This window comes from Schistocerca piceifrons, chromosome 7 (genome assembly GCF_021461385.2).
Source record: "Schistocerca piceifrons isolate TAMUIC-IGC-003096 chromosome 7, iqSchPice1.1, whole genome shotgun sequence".
Lineage (NCBI taxonomy): Eukaryota > Metazoa > Arthropoda > Insecta > Orthoptera > Acrididae > Schistocerca > Schistocerca piceifrons.
The window spans coordinates 35,374,004-35,395,424 of record NC_060144.1 but is presented as its reverse complement, the minus strand read 5'-3'; the positions used below and the strand labels follow the sequence as shown (position 1 = coordinate 35,395,424).

At 41.3% G+C, this 21,421-nt stretch overlaps 1 protein-coding gene across 1 annotated transcript in view; it reads right to left on the bottom strand.

The window, feature by feature from the left end:
• The window catches only part of LOC124805274 (4-hydroxybenzoate polyprenyltransferase, mitochondrial), a 76,636-nt gene extending 63,868 nt beyond the window's left edge, over positions 1–12,768 (bottom strand). Inside the window, exon 1 of the mRNA XM_047265785.1 lies at positions 11,946–12,768. Within this exon, the coding sequence (XP_047121741.1) occupies positions 11,946–12,294 (349 nt within the window). The 5' untranslated portion in view covers positions 12,295–12,768. The remainder of the gene's footprint in view (positions 1–11,945) is intronic.
• Positions 12,769–21,421: the final 8,653 nt, after the last annotated feature.

The following is a 21,421-nucleotide window of genomic DNA, read 5'->3' as shown; positions in this document are numbered from 1 at the left end:
CTCTATTTCTCAACAATACGAAATGTGCTGCCCTTCCTTGAACTTTCCCGAGGTACTCCATTAAACCTATCTGGTAAGGATCCCACACCGTGCAGCAGTAGTCCAAAAGAGGATGAACAGGCTTAGTGTAGCAGATCTAAAAATGGAAAATCCAGGATAGAATCTAACAATATTATGAAAAGGATAGTTGCTGCTCACCACAGAGTGGAGATGCCGAGTCACAGGCAGGCACAACAAAAAGAGTGTCACAAAGTGAACTTTCGGTAAACAACACCTTTTGTCAAAAATAAACCCCCCCCCCCCCCCCCCACACACACACACACACACACACACACACACACACACACACACACACACACCACACCACACCACACCACACCACACACACACACAATCAGCTGAAGCCAGACTGCATCTGCAAGATGGGAGAGAGAACTGAGTGGGGATAAGGAGAAGGCTTGGGTGGGGGAGGGATAGCAAAGAAGAGGTGGGGGATGGTAATGTGCTGCCCATGGGAGTGAGGAGGGATGTGGTAGAGAGAGGGTAGCACAGCTAGGTACAGTTGGGTGGGGGAGGGGAGAGCAAGGAGAGTTCCCACCTGCGCAATTCAGAAAAAGCTGATGTTGGTGGGAAGGATGCAGATGTTATAGGCTGTGGAACAGTTATTGAAATGAGGAATGTCGTGTTGGGCTGCATGCTCAGCAACAGGGTAGTCCAGTTATTTCTTGGCCACAGTTTGTCAGTGGCCATTCATGTGGACAGACAGCTTGTTGGTTGTCATCCTGAAGTAGAATGCAACACAGTGGTTGCAACTTAGCTTGTAGATCACATGACTAGTTTTATAGGTAGCCCTGCCTTTGACGGGATAGTTTATGTTCGTGACCGGACTGGAGTAGGTCATGGTGGGTGGAAGTATGGAAAAGGTCTAGCATCTAGGTCTATTACAGGGGTATCAGACATGAGGCAAGGTTGTTTGGTTTAAAAAGAGGGAGAGGAGGGACCAAAATGCTAAGTCACCAGTCCCTTATTCCGAATAAAACAATGCCACAAGGGTGAGAATAAAACAAGTGAGACTGGAGGCAACAAACACTTAAATGGACAAAACGGTAGAAGAAAACCACAGAAACCCAAGAAACAGGTAGAAGAGATTAAAATGATAAAACATATTACCATGGCTGGCTGACCATAGAATAAAAGGGAGAAGCCAGTCACTCTGCAACACATTACAACCTCCACCCTAAAAGCACTAGGGTGGAGGACACCGAGGGACAAAGGACATGCGCTAAAATTTAGATCAAATGATAAAACCGACCGTCACGAATAAAACATAAAACTAAATCAGCTGATGAGGCGTTGTCAGATAAAATTAGCGGCAACGAGTCCAGTAACCAAAGATTTCGTCGCAGGGCAGTCAAAGTGGGACAGTGCACCAGAATATGGGCCACTGTCAACCGGACACCACTTCATGACCTCTGTACATGTCAAGAATCAAGAGAAAGTGACAGTGGAGAGCTGCGGGGTGAACTTAGTCCTTTGGGCCATGTGAACGGCCCTGGCGAAGTCGCGGCCTATGTGTACACCATGGAGGTGTACGTGAATGGACCTCAAGTAGAGATGGTAAAGACAAGGACTACAGATTGGAAAGAAGGAATCAGAGACGAACTGCAACTGGAAGCCCTGACCTGGGCCGCCGATGCTGGAGATGAACCACCGTGCGTGGGAAAAGGAGATGGTGATTCGGATGCGCAGGAGAACTATGAACATGTGCAACGTAACTGGCCAGCAGCAAACCTGCAATGGAGTGACTCTGGCCTCCTCAAGGACACAGGTCACTGGACTCTTCATAAAAGCTCCTGTCACTTGGTGAATGCCACAGTGGGGCACGGGGTCAAGTGAACGCAACACTGAGGGTGCTGCCCAACCATAAACCAGACTCCCATGGTCAAGGCGGGACTGAACAAGGGCTCTGCAGTCTGCAGCAGTGTAGAGTTGGTGTTGCTCAGACAGCGGAGGGCATTGAGGTACTACTGCCAGCACTTCCCCTTCAGCTGACGAAGGTGAGGTAGCCAAGACAATTGGGCATCGAAAACCAGTCCTAAGAATCGATATGTCTCCACAACAGTGAGTGGATCATCCTTAAGTTAAAGTTCTGGTTCTGAATGAATGGTATGATGCCGACAGAAGTGCATAACACACGACTTTGCGGTCAAAAACTGGAAACCATGGGCTAGAGCCCAGGACTGTGCCTCGTGGGTGGCTCCCTGTAGGCACCGCTGAGTAACACCAGTACCAGCGAAGTAGTACGAAACGCAGACGAAATCCGCATATAGAGAAGATGACACCGACCGCCCTACAGCTGCTGCTAGACCATTAACAGCCACTAAAAATAGAGACACTCAATACGAAGCCCAGTGGAATGCCATTCTCCTGAATACGGAGGGAATTATGGGAGGCACCAACTGGGACATGGAAACTACAGAGCCACAGGAAGTTTTGGATAAAAATAGGGAGCAGGCCCCAGAGACCACAATCACACAATGTGGCAAGGATATGTATGACGTCACCAGGTCGTGTAGTATGCTTTACATAAGTCAAAGAAGAAGGCAACCGGATGTTGGCGTCTGGAAAAGGCTGTCTGGATGGCAGACTTGAGGGACCCAAGATTATCAGCAGCAGAGCGACCCTGGCGGAAGCCACCCTGACATGGAGCCAGAAGACCATGTAACACTGACACAACATATGTTCCAGCAGCTTACAAAGAAAGTTGGTGAGGCTGATGGGCCAATAGCTATCCACATCAAGCAGGTTTTGACTGGGTTTGAGCACCAGAATGATGCTGGTCTCCTGCCATTACGATGGAAAGATGCCATTGCACCCGATCCGGGTCATGACGACGAGCAGATGTCACTTATAGTCAGACGAGAGATGTTTAATCATCTGACCATGGATCCAATACGGCCCAAAAGCTGTGTCAGGGCAATGCGTAAGGGCACTGAGGAGCTCCCACTCTGTAAATGGGGCGTTACAGGGTTCACTGTGGCATGTAGTGAATGAGAGGACTTTCCTTTCCATCCACTGTTTGAGGGCTCGAGCATAGTGCTCAGCAAAGTGCTCAGCAATTGCATTTCATTGGTAGATAACACACCACTGCTGTTAATGCCAGGGACACCTGTTGGGGTGTGGTATCCAAAAAGACATCTGATCTATGCTCAGACTCAGGAATGTGACTTATGGCACCCAATAGTCGACACGTACCTCTCACAACACTCCTATTTCCGTCTTTTTATAAGTGGTAAATGCGGGCACAGAGCTGCTTAAAGGCTATTAGGTGCTCTAGGGAAGATGAGGGGGAGATTCAGTGGTGACAGCAGAGGCGAAGGCTTCCCAGTATGCCTTGTTTAAAGCCCCTCTGGGTACGCATCCATGGGCATGATGCCACGGCAGTGACAGGAAGATGGGGGAAGTGGTTACTGCCACACAGACCGTCATGTGCGCTCCAGTGGATAGATGGGAGAAGGTCAGGACTGCAAACCGAGAGATCAATAGCAGAATATGTGCGATGTGCCACAATGAAATGTGTCAGGGCATCCGTATTTAAGACGCAGAGGTCGACTTGGCCAGTAAGCATGGCGCCACCCAACAAGGGGTTGTGCGCGTTAAAATCTCCCAAAAGTAGGAAAGGTTTAGGGAGTTCATTAAAATCTCCCAAAAGTAGGAAAGGTTTAGGGAGTTGATCAATCAGTGCAGCTAATACATTCAGGGGTACTGCACCATCTGGAGGAAGGTATACATTGCAGACAGTTATTTCCTGTGTCCCGATAGAAACAGCTTCAAGAGGAGTTTGAAGGGGCACAGGTTCACTACATACCGAGTCCAGGACATAGACGCAAGCTCCACTTGACACTCTATAATAGTCGTTACAGTTCCTGTAATATCCCTTTAATAGCTGTGGAGGGCAGGGGCATGCACTGCCAGGAACCAGGTTTCCTGGAGAGCAAGGCAGAAAGAAGATGCCATAGCTCAGCCAGGTGGTGGAAAAAACTGCTGCAATTCCACAGGAGGATTACGTGATCACGAGACTGGGAAAGCATGAAACACTCCATGAGGCAGTCTACACCTCAGGGTCACCTGCTGCCGCCAGATGAGTACCTGTGCGATCGACATCCATTGTGTCTGAGGGCCCAGTGAGGCCTAGGTCCTCAGTGGACATTATAATCTCCACCTCATCAGACACAGTGCTTGTAGGTAGTGGTGGTGTGGGTGCCTTGGTTCTTGGGGGGTCTTTTTCTTTTAGGTTTCTCTTGCTGCTCCTTAGGTTTGTCCGGCTGGGAGGGCTTCAGTGATTCAGTCTCAGGGACTGAGAAAGACTGTGAAGCTGTTTTTTTCCCCCCCATCAATCTACTGACTGGTTTGATGCGGCCCGCCACGAATTCCTTTCCTGTGCTAACCTCTTCATCTCAGAGTAGCATTTGCAACCTATGTCCTCAATTATTTGCTTGACATATTCCAATCTCTGTCTTCCTCTACAGTTTTTGCCCTCTACAGCTCCCTCTAGTACCATGGAAGTCATTCCCTCATGTCTTAGCAGATGTCCTATCATCCTGTCCCCTCTCCTTATCAGTGTTTTTCACATATTCCTTTCTTCTCCGATTCTGCGTAGAACCTCCTCATTCCTTACCTTATCAGTCCACCAAATTTTCAACATTCGTCTATAGCACCACATCTCAAATGCTTCGATTCTCTTCTGTTCCGGTTTTCCCACAGTCCATGTTTCACTACCATACAATGCTGTACTCCAGACGTACATCCTCAGAAATTTCTTCCTCAAATTAAGGCCGGTATTTGATATTAGTAGACTTCTCTTGGCCAGAAATGCCTTTTTTGCCATAGCGAGTCTGCTTTTGATGTCCTCCTTGCTCCGTCCGTCATTGGTTATTTTACTGCCTAGGTAGCAGAATTCCTTAACTTCATTGACTTCGTGACCATCAATCCTGATGTTAAGTTTCTCGCTGTTCTCATTTCTACTACTTCTCATTACCTTCTTCTTTCTCCGATTTACTCTCAAACCATACTGTGTACTCATTAGACTGTTCATTCTGTTCAGAAGATCATTTAATTCTTCCTCACTTTCACTCAGGATAGCAATGTCATCAGCGAATCGTATCATTGATATCCTTTCACCTTGTATTTTAATTCCACTCCTGAACCTTTCTTTTATTTCCATCATTGCTTCCTTGATGTACAGATTGAAGAGTATGGGCGAAAGGCTACAGCCTTGTCTTACACCCTTCTTAATACGAGCACTTCGTTCTTGATCGTGAAGCCCTACGACCAACTAACTACCTGTGGTTGCTTCAGCCACTGGCGGGTGTCAGCTCTGCCACTGGTAGGAACCTGGCAAGGGGGTGACAAGGGATCCCTTCCTGGCGAGAGGAACCGAAGAAGACTTACATTTCTCCAGCTGAGAAGGGGAACTGACGTCCCCGATGGTTGGGGGGGGGAGGGGGGGGGGGTTGCTCCTGAAGTAGGTTGTGCAGGAGCAACAGGGAGGGAAGTGCCCCCCAGCACCAAGAGGGCAGAGTGCAGGTGGAGTCTGATGGCTCAGAGCCAACTGTACACGGCGGAACGGAAGATGGTAGAACCGTTGTCATAGCGGCATCATTGGTTGATGTCATATGCACAAGATGTAGCCTCTCACATTTTCTCTTAGCCTCAGTGTAGCTCAGTCAGTCCAGGATCTTGTATACCATTAATTTTTCTTTCTTTCTGGAGAATCCTGCAGTCTGGTGAACAAGGCAAATGGTGCTCTCTGCAGCTGACACAGATGGGAGGTGGGGCACAGGGAGTATTGGAATGTGAAGGACATCCACAATCCCGACAGGCGACACTGGAGGTACAGCAGGAAGACGTATGGCTGAACTTTCAGCACTTAAAGCATCGCATTGGGGGAGGGATATATGGCTTTATGTCACAGCGGTAAACCATCACCTTTGACCTTCTTGGGTAATGTGTCACCCTCAAAGGCCAAATGAAGGCACCGGCGGCAACCTGATTATCCCTTGGACCTCAGTGGACGCGCTGGATGAAATGGACACCTCTCAGCTCTAAATTGGTGCACAGCTCATTGCCAGACTGCAAAAGGAGGTCCCTGTGAAATATGACACCCTGGACCATATTTAAGCTGTTGTGGGGTGTTGTGGAAACAGAAACATCCTCCAGCTTGTCACAGGTGAGAAGTGCCTGTGGGCAGAGGAAGCTGTTTTGATCAAGACCAACCCTGACCACATTTTGGACAAGTCCTCCACCTCCCCAAACTTGTCTTCTAAATGCTCCACAAAAAACTGAGGTTTCATTGACAAGAAAGATACCCCATCAACTCTCATACATACAAGGTTTGCTGCCATCCTTAGCCTGTCTTTCCTCCCATGGTGTGGCCAGGGGGCGGGAACGATTTGAGGTCATATTTCTTAGCAATGAATTAAGACCTTGGCCGCTTAGAGACTGCTGGTGTTTGATCACCAACAAGATATGACATACTACGCTTCATGGCATGCCATCCACCCTGATGCCACCCACTCCAACCAGGGGCCCTCCCCACAGGTGCCACCCACCCGCAACAAAGGCCACCTGGCAGGATGGCCATTGCCGGGAGTCCCGGTGCCCCAGGGTGACTGGTATCTATTCCTTGGCATAGGTGGGAAGTTAATGGTGCAGGCCTCGACGCAGCAACCCCTGTGTGGTCAGGGGGCTACAACCAACAGGGTACATGGCAGCCCCACCACCCACAACAGACTGGCTACCGTGCTGTATATAAGGCGCATACATGCTATGAAGTCCATTATCGTCAACAGCGCAGAAAGCAATACTGCACAGTCATTCAGTCACACATGTTCCATGAAGAATTATGGATGTGGAAAGAGTCAAGTTACTGGTTAGGAAAGAGAAGCATACAATGCAGACTATTTACATGAAGCATATTAATAAAACTTATGACTAGAGCTAATATTTTGTTATTGACAAATGTGAATTAGTTTCAGATTACTTTGCACAAGAAATTTATATTCTAAACCATAAAGAAGGAACCATAGTCTTCTTGTGTTTAACTTTTAGATTCCAAAGTGTGTCCTAATTTCAATCTTATTACCTATTAATTACAAATATCATTACAGAGTAAATGTACTGGCACATAAGTGTAAAAATCCCAAGACAACTGGAAAACTGTCAGAATATTCTTGGATTCTTCTAAGTCTGTATCCTATGTTGCTTTGTAATTATGCTCCTGAAACACTGCCCTCCCACTTCCTTAAAATCAATTTCATTTGAATGAAGAGACATTATTCAAGTAAACAGAAACAATTAAATATTTAGGTACTGTATCACAATGAAGTGGAAGGCGAAGACGTTGGCATGGAAAAAGCTCAGCTGTTTTGGTTCATTAATAAATTACCTTACTTGGGTCTTCCTACTGAGTGCATTTCACAGTATTTTGGACAAGATAGGTCTATTTCATTTTCAAATAAACTAAATTGGTATACAAAATAAAAGTAACCACCAGAAATTCATGTACTAAGACTGCTGTACAAGTAAACATAGAAACAGTACAATTCCTATCAGGCATGTGACCTTTTTTCCTTCCCAGGGCAAGAGGAAAGTATTTTCCAAAGTTTGTACCACTGATAGTTGAATATAGGATCTATAAATCATATCTGGCATCACTGCCTAAGTTACTAAAAATGGCTGCCAACAATCTATTCAGATGAGCAGATCTAGTCACATGCCTAACAATCTCTTCTATGTCTACATGATTACTCTGCAATTCACAATTAAGTGCATGGCAGAGGGTTCATCGAACCACCTCACGCTATTTCTCGACAGTTCCACACATTAACGGCTACAGTAGCCCATTACAAACAGTACTGTAAGGTGCTTAAACAGGTTATTAGGAACGCAAAGTGTATGTCGTACGCAAATAGCACAGATAATTCACAGGATAAAATTAAAACCATGTGGTTAGTTGTGAAGGAAGTGTCTGGTCGGCAACACAAGGTCGACGATACAAAGTCAATTCGTAGTAAAAATATTTATTAGTGATAATCCGATATATGTACAGTATTTAACAATCCTTTTCTGGGCATTGCTGGTGAATTAAATAAAAGTTCAGTTTCTACAAGGAATCATATAATTCTCTAGGCAAATTCCTTTCCGAAACAGATGTCTGAAATACTCCTCTGTGGTAAAGACAAGGAGGAGATTGAGTCAATAGGTAAATCGCTGAAGAAAATGGTTCAAATGGCTCTGAGCACTATGGGACTTAACAGCTGTGGTCATCAGTCTCCTAGAACTTAGAACTACTTAAACCTAACTAACCTAAGGACATCACACACATCCATGACCGAGGCAGGATTCGAACCTGCGACTGCAGCAGTCGCACGGTTCTGAACTGCGCGCCTAGAACCGCGAGACCACCGCGGCCGGCAATCACTGAAGACTAAGGACTCCCATGGATATCATGGAGTGCCTATGCTGCACATGTTAGCCCTGTATTTAGCCATATTTATAATTTTTCCTTTAGGAATGGTCAGTTTCCTTAAAGTACTCAGCAGTAAAGCCACTTTATAAAAAGGGAGAAAAGGATAATGGAGACAATTTTAGACATATTCCTATGTCACAAGTGTTTGCTAATTCATTGAAAGGCTGTGTATGTAAGGATAATTGATCATTTTATATCACACGATTTGCTATCAAATGTACAGTTTGGCTTTAGAAGTCGCTTAACAACTGAAAATGCTTTATTCTCTTTCCTCTGTGAGATACTGGATGGGTTCAACAAAATGTTTCCATCACTAGGTATATTTTTTGATTTAACTAAGGCGTTTGATTGTGTTGATCACAAAGTATTGCTCCAGAAGTTGGACCATTACAGGGGTGATCCCAAGGATCAGTGTTGGGGCCACTCCTGTTCCTTATTTATATAAATGATATGGCCTATAGTATTATGGGTAACTCAAATATTTCTGTTTGCTGACGACATGAGCTTGGTAGTAAAGGATGTTTTGTGCAACATTGGCCCAGTTTCAAATAGTACAGTTCATGACCTAAGTTCATGGCTTGTAGAAAATAAACTAATGCTAAATAACAGTAAGACTCAATTTTTACAGTTTCTAACAAACAATTCAACAAACCTGACGTATTAATTCACAGAATGGGCATATTAGTGAAACTGAACAATTCAAATTTATAGGTGTTCAGATAGTAAACTGTCATGGAAAGCCCAGATGTTTAGGATTTTGTTCAAAGATTTAATGCTGCCATTTTCACTATTTGAAAGGTATCTGAAGTGAGCAATCGTTAGACACAAAAATTAGTCTACTTTCATTATTTTCATTCACTTATGTCGTGTCGTATTATACTTTGGGGTAGGCCCTAACTCTTCACATTTTAAAAGGATATTTTTGGCTCAGAAACGGACAGTTCAGGCAATAAGTGGTGTTTACGAACCTCTTGTCAAACTCTGTTCACGAGTCTATGTATTTTGGCATTGGCCTCTCATATATATATATTCCTTACTGTCATTTCTTGTTAACAATATTAGCTTATTCCCAAGAATAAGCAGCTTTCACGCAGTTACTGGGCCGAAATCAAACCTGCATTTGGATCGGACTTGCTTAACTTTTGTGCAGAAAGGTGTGCAGTATACTGCTGCATCCATTTTTAATAAGCTACTGCTCAAATTCAAAAACCTTAGCAGTAATCCACGCACTTTCAAATTAAAACTGAAGAGTTTCCTCATAGGTCACTCCTATTCTGTCTAGGAGTTCCTCGAAAAATTAAGCTGATTCTTGTCGTATTATTGATTGTGTTTACTTAAACTTATGGACTAACTTTTTTCTGGTTCATAAACATTTTATTTTTATCTGTTATTACTTTTCTGTTGTAATTTCGTGTACTGACATGTTCCATGACCTTTGAGATTTGCTCCTCGATTTGGTCCTACGGAACTTGATGTGTAAATAAATAAATACCAGCGTGTGGGAAAAACGAGCACTTTAATCATTCTGTGAGAGCTGATTTCACGTATTTCATCACGATGATCATTTCTCACTATGTAGGTGGGAGCCAACAGGGTATTTCTGCATTCAGCACCTTTTTTTTTTTGGAGCTGAAGCTGTGAAACTGTGGCCTCTAGATTGAGAACTTCTATTCTCTAATCTCAGCATCAAGTAAGTCTACTTGAAGCAACAACTCTCATCTAATTATGTTTTATTTCTGTGGTATGAGGTGTAGCATTCTGTAATTTCATTTTGTTAGGCATGTGTCTAACTTGATATAATCTTCAAAATATTGGTTAAATCTAGTGGCTATGCCTCATATACTTGGACAAGTCAGCTATCAGAACTGGACGAAGAAGCTAGCAGCTGAAGAAAAACATTGTAAAGAGAAGCAGTAAGACAGATGCAGTGAGTTTTGCCAAAATAAGAAAGCAGTGCAACATTGGCAGGAAAGGAAGAACAGCAAAAAATGGTCTGCAGAAAGGATACACTGACAATGAGAGTGAGAAAACTTAAAAAGCAGCAATAAGAGACAAATTTTCATAAAATTTCTTCTGAAGCATTGGGAATAGCAGTCAGCAGGGCTAAGAACGTACTGCCAATGTCTACCAACAGGCAGTGGTACTACTACATGTCTACTGCAAACTGTCACCCGAAACAAACATTATGCGAGGAGAGATCTGATAACGTTGTACATGATATTTGTGAGGTGGTTAGGGCTTTTTATTGCCAATTCTGAGTCTAATACAAGCCTATGTGATATCTCAGTTGCTACACCAAATGTATATGTTGAGACTGAGCAGACTAATTTTGTAAAAACAATGCCACCATCCACCGTTGTGTAGTCGGATGATCAGCACGTACATTTTCTGACTAACAGTACTGTCAGCATCAGTTTTACGTGAACCAGCACCGGAGGGGAGAAATTAACTGGTTTTTGCTGTTAGGATTTCTGGGTACAATACGTGTTAAGTAGCTGGTTTAAGAATACCTTAATAAATTATTAAATGCCCGTTTATGAATTTAGCCTTACAGAGTAATTGTGGAACTTACTTCAAAATGTTTTTGAAAGGTGTAGCCACCATCATGGAGTTGCATAATAAACTCTTAGACTAATATGCCTTCACTCGTTTCATAGTTGTCTGAAATATTTCAATCATTTTTGTAAGCTCTAAGATAAATTTACTATGGGCAAAGCGTCTCACACCTAACATGCACTAGCAGCTATAATAAAATATAAAAAGTAATAGAAAAACAAAATGTTATTACCATCCAATCATAATGAAAGGTTATGACTACCAGTAAAATATTATACAGCAAACTTGAAAAAATAACTTCAGGATATTCTCTCAAATTATAAAAACCATTTTTTCCAATTCCTTTCTCCGCCACACACTTAATAGGTGTAAACTAATTTATTTCATATACAAAAATAAAATTCTACCACATCATTATCGATTGCGCTAAGCATATTAGTTGCCATAATTATTTAAAAATTGAAAGGTTCATGAATCCTATCAGACAGCTGGAGCAGTGGTACGTTTAACTTCTAAATCTTACCCAAAAATACGACAGCTTTGAAATGCCCCACTGAAACCATTATGCACTGACATGTACAAAAGTTTTCCACCTGCAAAATTGGCAATGAACGCAGCACAATGGGGTTTTGCACATGACTTTTCTAGAGGGGGCGTTTTACAAATAAGCATGTGGACGCTGTTTGACCGAACAAAATCATTATGTATGTCTTATATAGCAGAGTGACAGATAGGCCCTACATACTTACAATGTGATCTAGTTTTTGCAAATGTTCCTCTGTCAGTAGGTTGCAATACGGAAAAATTCATCAATGGCCAATTCTAGAAGAAACTCTTAATTACCTGCAATGAGACTTACCTATCGGACGGTCAAGCCGCATTAACTGGGCATATGGCAAGAGAGCTGGCAATAAATTATTTGTATCTGGTGCATTGTCAGGTGATTCTTTCCTAACAACGGAGGTCGTGTCATCTTTATAACAGTAGCTCTTCGGAGCTGTGGTATTATACTGAGCAACCAGATTCATGCAGCGCAACTTCCAAGATCTTCCACACACAATTCTCAACGTCACCTGCTCGGATGACAACCTTGTGTGCCGATGTAGTTGTTCATTCTTCGTTAGCACAGTCCAAGAAATCAGTCGTCTCGCAGATATATGCATTGGAGATAAGCGCTTGCGCAAAAGAGAGAAGACTGTGACAGCCATCCTATTGGAACTTGCGGATTATTTTGCAAAAGGTAGAAGGCCCATACAGTTAATAGAGCATGAACAGTTTCTACCGCTTTACGTACTGAAATGTTCAACACATTCAATCACACACAAATACAGGACAGTTATGTGCACTTCTACTCGATGCCACGATTCTGCAGCATATTATACGTAACAGCACTTCGGAAAACACTGGCTACATTGCGACAAGGTTGTTTTTCAAGGTTGCTAACTAATTAAATTCAACTTCTTGTTCCTTCATTGCCACTGACAACATTATCGTTTCTCATGTTCACGCACAACTGCTCTTTAAACGCTTTTTTCCCCGGCACTCAACAGCGGTTACCTCGAACAAAACAAAGATTACGTTTAATAAATTACGTAATCACGTTTGGTAAAAGGCCAGTCAACACGCAACGAACTGTCTGCGCAAATACCTCCGCACATCACATTTTCGCAGACAGTTCGATGCATGGTTCGTTGGGTATGAGCGGGAGATTGGCATAGATACTAGATGGGCGCAAACGTAGAAGTTGGAGATTTGAGCGATATTGCTGAAATCTGTGGGTTCAAATCACATCTGCATAGGAAAGTCGGAACTTTTCGACAGGAGATCGCATAGTACCAGAGTAGGCTTTTTGTTAAGTCTTGTATTTCTTGTTTGAATGTGTATAATAAACTTTGACATGACAGATGCACTTCATCTACGTCAGTGTTCCAGAGACCTGATTGCCGAATTTATTAAAATATGTAGGAGTCATACATGTTTATGAAAAATTAAAAGTCAGAGAGTACAGTTATAGGGATAAGAAGGCAGCTGCTTATAATTCTTTAACAGAGAAATTATCAAAGAATGATCTGACGATAAATAGGAACCTGCTACATAAATTTTTAATAAAAGCGATGCTGACTGTTCACCTCAAAGAGCTAGCAAAGTGAAGAAATCTTTCCGATTGTGTGTCGGGGGTTTGCTAGTATACTTCCCCTTAGTGCTGTCCTATGCCGCTCCATTTGCTCTGAAGAAGAATGCAATCGGAACATTGTGTTAAGCTGGTGATCGAAGATCTTGGAACAGTGCCTTCAGGGACATATTTATTATTATACTTCTTTTACTTCTAATGTAATAAATGGTTCATAACGAGAGTGATTTAGAAGTGAGCTGTAGAATCACCATCATAATACCAGAAGTAAAACTTTCCAGGTATACAGAATGGAATTTTGTATTCTGGTGCAAAAGTTGCTAGTAGATTTCAGGCAGGGAATTCTAAATCTCTACTTAGAAACATTGGCCACGTGTACAACTTCTAAAAATATATTGTGTCTCAAAACAGGCTTAAACTGTAAAAAAATATTATTTGCAACGTGACGGAATCGAGCTGCACTACTTTACCTGCCTTCATAAAATCATCCTTCATGGCAGTGTAAATAGCTTCACTTGCGGCAGATAGGATTTGAGTCAATGCTTCTTTCGAAACGGGAGTAGCAAATACTTGATCTTTGTAGCTACTATCGCCAGGAATTTTAACATCAGTGTCAGCCGCTCATGTTGAGAAATTCCTCTACTCATACAAATATACATACTAGGAGTTATGAGTGTCAATAGATAATTACATGTTTCTAAACCTATCCTCAAATAATTACGCCAGTGGTCGTGATCTAACTGGAACTCGAGGAATAAATTTTTCTGCGAAAATGACTTCGCTTAAGCAGCCATTTTGTAGATAATTCTGATCTGTATTTCTGTTTCTCAGAATTTGTTTGCAATATGTCAGCAACAAAGTCGCAAACACAGATCGCAAGATACTTTCCTCTATTATTGAATAAATGAAATAAATTTTGAGGTTAATGTACAAGAGTATAGCCACAAGCTAAATCCATTTATTTTCTATGAGGACACATGGCGAGTGAGCCTTAGACGGAACTTATGTTGTATGAACGAACCACATCTGTGCAGACTAGACATTTTCACTCTATACACATTTGCAGTAATCTATTCCATACACAGACACTGGCACAGAAATCTGTGCAGGCATTACGTGTGAATGGGGCGTACAGTTCAGAGCAGCACTTACAAGCTTGTGTAACAAACGTAGTATTTCACAATAAGTCCTTTACAATACTAAATATCAACAGAACAGCTTCAGGAAACTTTAACCTCTGCAAAACAATGGAAATAGTGATTGCTGGTGATTTTAATGTGGATTTATTGAGAAGCTCTGTTAGTGAAAAATTATTGCAGTCAGTAAAGCCCGGTCCACACGCAACGATCTGTCTGCGCAGACATCGGCGCAGATGTTTGTACATGCAAAAGATCGCTGCAAATGTGGTGTGTTCACAGGACACAAACCCCAATCTACTACTCGCCCGCCATCTGTCGGTGTAGAAAAGAAATATCAGTGGCAAGCGACTACACTCCCCGAAAACGTCAAAAATTTAATTCAGTTATTTTGAAATGTAGAAATGGAGGAAGTTCTGTTGTGGTCTGTGTTTGCAACTTGTGTTGCAAAAAAACATTCAGACCAACCGCAGGAAACAGAGAAAGCGGTCAAAATGGTGTAGACAGTGGCTGCTAAAGCGAAAGCAGTTTTCTCACGTAAATTTACTGCGAGAGTCGCAGGGCGAACCTAACGACTGGCAAAATTATATGTGGATGGATGTCGAAACTTATAATTATCTCTTAAAGCTTGTAACCCCTCATATTACGAGAAAAAAATACTTGTATAGAGAAGGGCAATTTCTCCTCATGAACGGCTGGCGGTAACATTAAGATTCCTAGCAACAGGAAGGAGCTACAACGATTTGGAATTTTCAACTGCAATATCGAAACAAGAGTTGAGTGAAATAATACCCGCAATTTTTCAATTAGAGCATTGTATGCTGCTGTCTTTTTGTCTCGGTCACTATATTCTTTACTTTAATCTTCCACAAACATGGGTGGTTTCTATATATTTCAATGCATTCACTTACAAACTCTCGAGAACACTGACGAGTATCGGCCATTTTAATGCCCTGTGCGCACAAATACGAACACTAGACTGAGCAAACAGCTGTTTTGCGCCAGATTTGCGGCGATCTCCTGTCCACACGCTCCACCTTATCTGCGCAGATGTGATTTGAACTCACAGATTTGAGAGGTTTCGCTCAAACCTCCAACTCCAACTTCCAGGTTTGGACACACCTCAGTTTGGTGCAAATCTTCTGTCCACACGCAAGGATCTTTCTGCGCAGATGTGATGTGCGCAGACAGATCGTTGCGTGTGGACGGGCCTTAACACTGTCATTCAATTTCATTCCTAGTGTGAACTATGCAACTAGAGTATGTAAGTTCTCTGAGACTTCTATTGATAATATCTTTGTAGACAAATCTAGAGAAAAAGTCATATGACAAAACCAACATTAAATGGGCTGTGTGATCATAGCATGCAGTATATTACGTTAATGTTGAAACGTGTCAAGAGAAAAGTCTATTAAATCTGCGTACAGGAGTGTTGTGTACATAGTTCCGCGTAGTCAGCCTGTACACAACTTTCCCACTAGAGCGCGCCCCACAAAGCACAACAGCGCAGGCGCAGCGCTCGTCTGTCTGCGCACTACAAGATGGCGCTGCCATAGAGACGGACCAAATTCTGCTTCTGCCGATCCGCGTATTAATATGTAACGCAGCCAATGAGATTGCTGCTAACGTAGAACCTTTTCTCCTCGCAGATCACACTCGCGCAGTGATACATGTATGCGCGAGGTATTATAACGAGTGTACAGACGTCGGATTACTCAGTCTTAATGATGGGCTAAACTGCGATTTTCCGATATCAGTGATTTCTGTGAATGTTACTTTTGAGTATCTGTTATTCTTAACTGTGATTTGTCGGAGTTAAGGAACATAGGTCGTGTATCCCTCCGCCTCTGCGATTTCTGCGACTTCTGCTATTTCTGTGACTCACCGCCGTACGAAAAAGTTACATCTGTCCACACAGAAATTTGCATCTCAACAAACCTGTCATTGGTAAGTATGTTTTACGTTTTTTCTTCCGTTGGCTTTAATTTTGTATTAAAGAAACAACTGTGAAAATATTAATAGTGTAATTAATATGTAAGTAGCCATAAAGTACCATAATAGTTCGTGTTTAGAAAATGAATTCTAACATATTATGTTCACAGGTACCTGAACTACATTTCAGTCACTCAGTAAAGTGATAGCTCAAAATATCATTGACAACAGATCTGAAGAAATTGCCACTTCGTCTTTAGACGTGATAACTCAAAATATCATTGTCAACAGATCTGAAGAAATTGTCACTTCGTCTTTAGGCCGTTTTCGTCAGACGAGAGGTTAGTTCCTAAGCGTTTCGATGGACTTAATTACTTCAGTGAGATCGTTCTTGCAAATGTGATATTCATTGCAGCAAATATTAGCAATCTACTCTGTCAATTATATTGCTAGTAATTAGTGAGAGCAAAAATTGTTTAATAATCCTTGTGTTTTTGCAGATGCAGTTCTGACTCTGATTCCTGGTTGCTGTATGCATCTATCCACATCAAGGCTGTTGAGACAGACTCGTGAAGATTCAAAGCAGCTCTTAGAGGATTTGCAGTTTAAAAGTGAAATAATTGTGAAATAAGTGTGTGAGTGATTAAACTGTGTTTTATTGAAGTTGTGCGATTTTAAATGTTAAATACAGTGAGTGAATAATGAAAATCTCATTTTCCACATGTTAAGCCGTCCTATACCCGTAATTTTCCGCCACTTACTTATTGGTAAACACTTGTTGGACAGTGACATGCCGCCCCCTCCCTCCTTTCTCCATAATCTTAGTATGACACTGCCCTGTAACATATCCCAAAGTCTACAATATGTTGATATGAAAATGGGAAGTAGAGATCTTCCAGTTAAATCAGGAATAGCTTAAGTGCATTACTTGAAAGTAACACAGGAAAAGCTTACTTGTGTAGGTGGTAGTAGTGTCGGCAAAAAGTTCTTGTGTGTGAAGTTGCCATGTAGAACACCAGGTGTAAAACTTTTCTCCTGAGTCTTGAACAGTGTCGGAACAAAAGTGAGGCATTCATATGACTCAATAATTGTTTTCATTTCACTACACTTATACAGATGTGCGAGTTCTGCTGTGTTAACACTGCAAAGTCCTGTAGGCATGTGGAGTATTAACGAAAACTGTCATATTGGAAGCAGAATCACACACATTTGTTACGTTACTTGATATTTTCAGGAGAAAAAGGTAATGTTGCTTCTTATTAATATAATACATTCAGAGTCACAGCAGTGTTTGACCAACTATAACTGATGCTGAATGTGCATGTCGTCATATAATTTGAAGGGCTTATTTCAATAGTGGTACAAGTCCATTACCTCCAATTTTGTCCGTAATGCTTCTGAAATTAATGATCCAAACAAACATAAATAAAGGTTCATGTCTAGCAAGAAGCCAAATGCTTGAATATTTCTGGTATCTCAACTGCAGATTTTTCAGCGCTCATTTAACTTTAGGACTCTGTATCTCAAAATGAACAAAAATGGACTTGTACCACTATTGAAATAAGCCCTTCATATACACACACAGGCTCTCATAACGAAGTACGTACGTCGGTCAACAGATGACACTGGGAAAAGTATGTTAAGTGCGCTTTTTAGTTGCTACTTGAGACTCTTAGTTGCGATTTGTCACAGAAATCGCAGTTTGACTCGGTAGCGAATAGCGTAGTGCTAATTGCGCTTTTTAATTGCTACTTGCGTCTCTTAGTTGCGACTTGTCACGGAAATCGCAGTTGGACTCTATAGCGTGTCGCAGAGATGAGCGTAGTACGAACTTTGGCCAACAGATGGCACTGTTAACTTCGCTTTTTAGTTGCTACTTGCAACTTCTAGCCGCGACTTGTCACTGAAATCGCAGAAAGGAGTATGGAATTTGGCCAACAGATGGCTCACGGCGTAGAATGTGAAATGCTACTTGCGACTGCTAACTGTGACTGAAATCGCAGTTAGATTTTGTAAAGTTGTTATTGTGATATCTATGACTTCTCAATCACTGTGATTTCTAACAGATACGCGATTTCTTGTTCACCACTACTCAGTCTGCATTTGTCTGCACCAGTCTGTACCAGTCTGCAAGAGTCTGTACCAGTCTATAGTCAAGTTTCAGTCTGCACCTAATAAGATTACCACATTCCTGTACATAGCCACAAAGATAAATGTATAGACACTTTTGTCAAGTATCAGAGATATATGTGAGAATAAGAGTAACGTACCAATACCAAAGGAACTTCAGAGCGTCAATTGTAAATAGCATCCAGAACCAAGTTAAGTAATTTTTATGCTTGTTATTATTTTAATAAATGTGTGTGAAAATTAATCAAGTTCTGTTTAAAGTTGGTTACTGTCAATCTGCTACTCTAAGCGTGCAAGTGGCATTTCTATTGTCTGACCTAACGGCAGAAGATAAACAAGCCACGATAATGCCACGAGACATATTGCTGACACTCGCCTACTTCATTAGAGCGACAAGTCAAATAATCTGATGGCGTGTGTACTGAAGGTCTTACAGTACGCACACCACAAGGAGAGTAATAAATCAGTCAAAAATTAAGAGTTTTAGATTACTGAAATACATGAACTGGACAGATATTTACAGTACTTCTGAATCACATAGAAAATACAAATCATTCATTAAGAAAGTAACTTCCTCGCTTGAAGATTGCTTTCCCCATAAGGTAACTCAATCAAAAAGAAATCTGTAAGTAAACCATGGATTGCAAAAGGAGTAAAGATATCTTGTGGAACAAAAAGGAGACCTTATCTAATATCTAGGAACAGCTCTGATGTTAGCTTTGTAATGCATTGCGAGAAATACTGCAAAGTATTGGAGTAAGTAATCAAGAAAACTAAGTAGCTGTATTATGAGAAAAAGATAATTATATAAGGCAACCAAATAAAAACTTTGGGCGCTGATGACCACGCTGTTTAGCGCCCGAAAACCTCAACCCACACACACAATAAAAACTTCATGGGATATAGAAAAGACAGAGACAGGTATTGCCAAAAAGGAAGAAGAATAGATGGCTCTAAAAATAAATGAGACATTGGTAACAAGTGCATGTGGTGTTGCAAACCTCCTAAACAAGTACTTCATTTCTGTTACTGACAGCTTGTGCTTTTCAGGTTCGTAAGCAGTGCAGTGGGGTATCTGAGACCACTCTTTACAAATAACTTCAGTAAAATAGAAATTATACTCACATCTTCCAGAGGGGTAGCATCCATCAATCCATCATAAAATCTTTAAAATCTAAGTATTCTAGTGGTTATGATAACATATCAAGGAAGTTAATCAATGAATGCTCACGGAAATTGAGCTCTATCTTGAGTTATTTGTGTAATCAATCTCTTACCAGTGAAACATTTCCAGACTGGCTGAAATATGCTGAAGTTAAGTTCTTTACAAGAAGAGAGATAAAGATATACCATCAAACTATCGACCAGCTGAATGTCTGCTGGCCTTTTCAAAAATATTTGAATAGTTTATGTTCAAGCATCTCTTATATTATGTGACTGCAATTTTAATAGATTGTCGAAGTCATAGTTTGGGTTCCTTAAAATCTCTGATACAGAGAAACCTATTTACATGTACAATGAGAATGTACTTGATTCATTATATAACAAATTTGGGGCTACTGCCATTTTCTGTGACCTGTCAAAAGTCTCTGGATGTGTGAATCACAGCACTGTCTTAAGTAAATCACAATATTATGGTGTCACCAATAGTGCTGCGAAATGGCTTGAGTTTTATATTACTACAGGAAACAAAGAGTGTCATTGAGAAATACCTCTGCAGTAAGCAGTCAAACTTCATCTGACTGGGAATTAAATACACGCAGTGTTCCTCAAGGTTCCATCTTAGGTCCATTGATTTTACTTGTGTACATTATTGACCTCTCGGCTATTACATTGCCTGATGCTAAGTTTGTTTTGTTTGCAGATGATACAAACATTGCAAGAAGTAGTGAGTGAAGCACACACTTAGAAATCGCTGCTAACCAAATTTTCACTTACATTAATAAATGATTTAAAGGTAATTCATTGTCATTAAACTTTGAAAAGACCCACTACATGGAATTCAGAACCCATAGGAAATTTCCTTCCAGCATGTGTTTAGCATATGAAGATATGCAGATCAAAGAGATTGACAGTATTAAATTTCTGGGATTAAAACTCGATAACACATTCAGCTGGGAAGGGCATACCACAGAACTGCTGTAGGGCCTAAACAAGTCTGTATTTGCAGTGAGAATGATGTCAGATGTAGAAGATACAAATATAATAAATTTGCATACTTTTGTGTATTTCGTTATATTATATCATACAGGATCATATTGTGGATAACTATTAAACCGAGAAAAAGTTTTTAGCATGTAGTTACATGTAATAAGACACATTTGTAGTGTAAATTCAAGAACACCATGTAGAAACCTGCTCAAGGAACTTTGTATTCTTAGCACTGCTTCGCATTATATTTATTCTTTAATGCAATTTGTTGCAAGTACTATAGTTCTATTTCTAACCAATAGCTCAGTACATAACATCAATATTAGGAATAAGAACACCTTACATGACGACCCAAAATCACTTACTTTGGTCCAAAAAGTTTTCCAATATTCAGGAACACACATTTTCAATAAGTGGCCAACAGCCATTAGAAACTTGGTTTCAGATAAAGCACAGTTTAAATAGAATTTGAGAGTCTTTTTGATAGACAAGTCCTTCTACTCTATAGTTGAATATCTTAACAGGGATTGTTAGACCACCTTAAGTAAAAATGCCTGTTAGATTTCGGTTTTGGTAGCACCTGATTGCAAGATTCGAGATCAGATATTTTGCATATGATAACTTTACTAAAAGTGCATAGTCTAACAGGGTCTTCTGGACGGCCGAGTAAAATGTTATTGCGTCCATTTGCTGTTAGGATGGGATGAGTGGGCGGTAGTTCGGGTAGTGCAGAATGTGGAACATGGAAAACTTAGTTTTACCATTTATTAATAATGACGGTGCGACAATGCATTACGCTCGTCTGGTATCCCGTCATCACTGTGTCGAGAGCGATACATGTTCGCAACTGGCCAG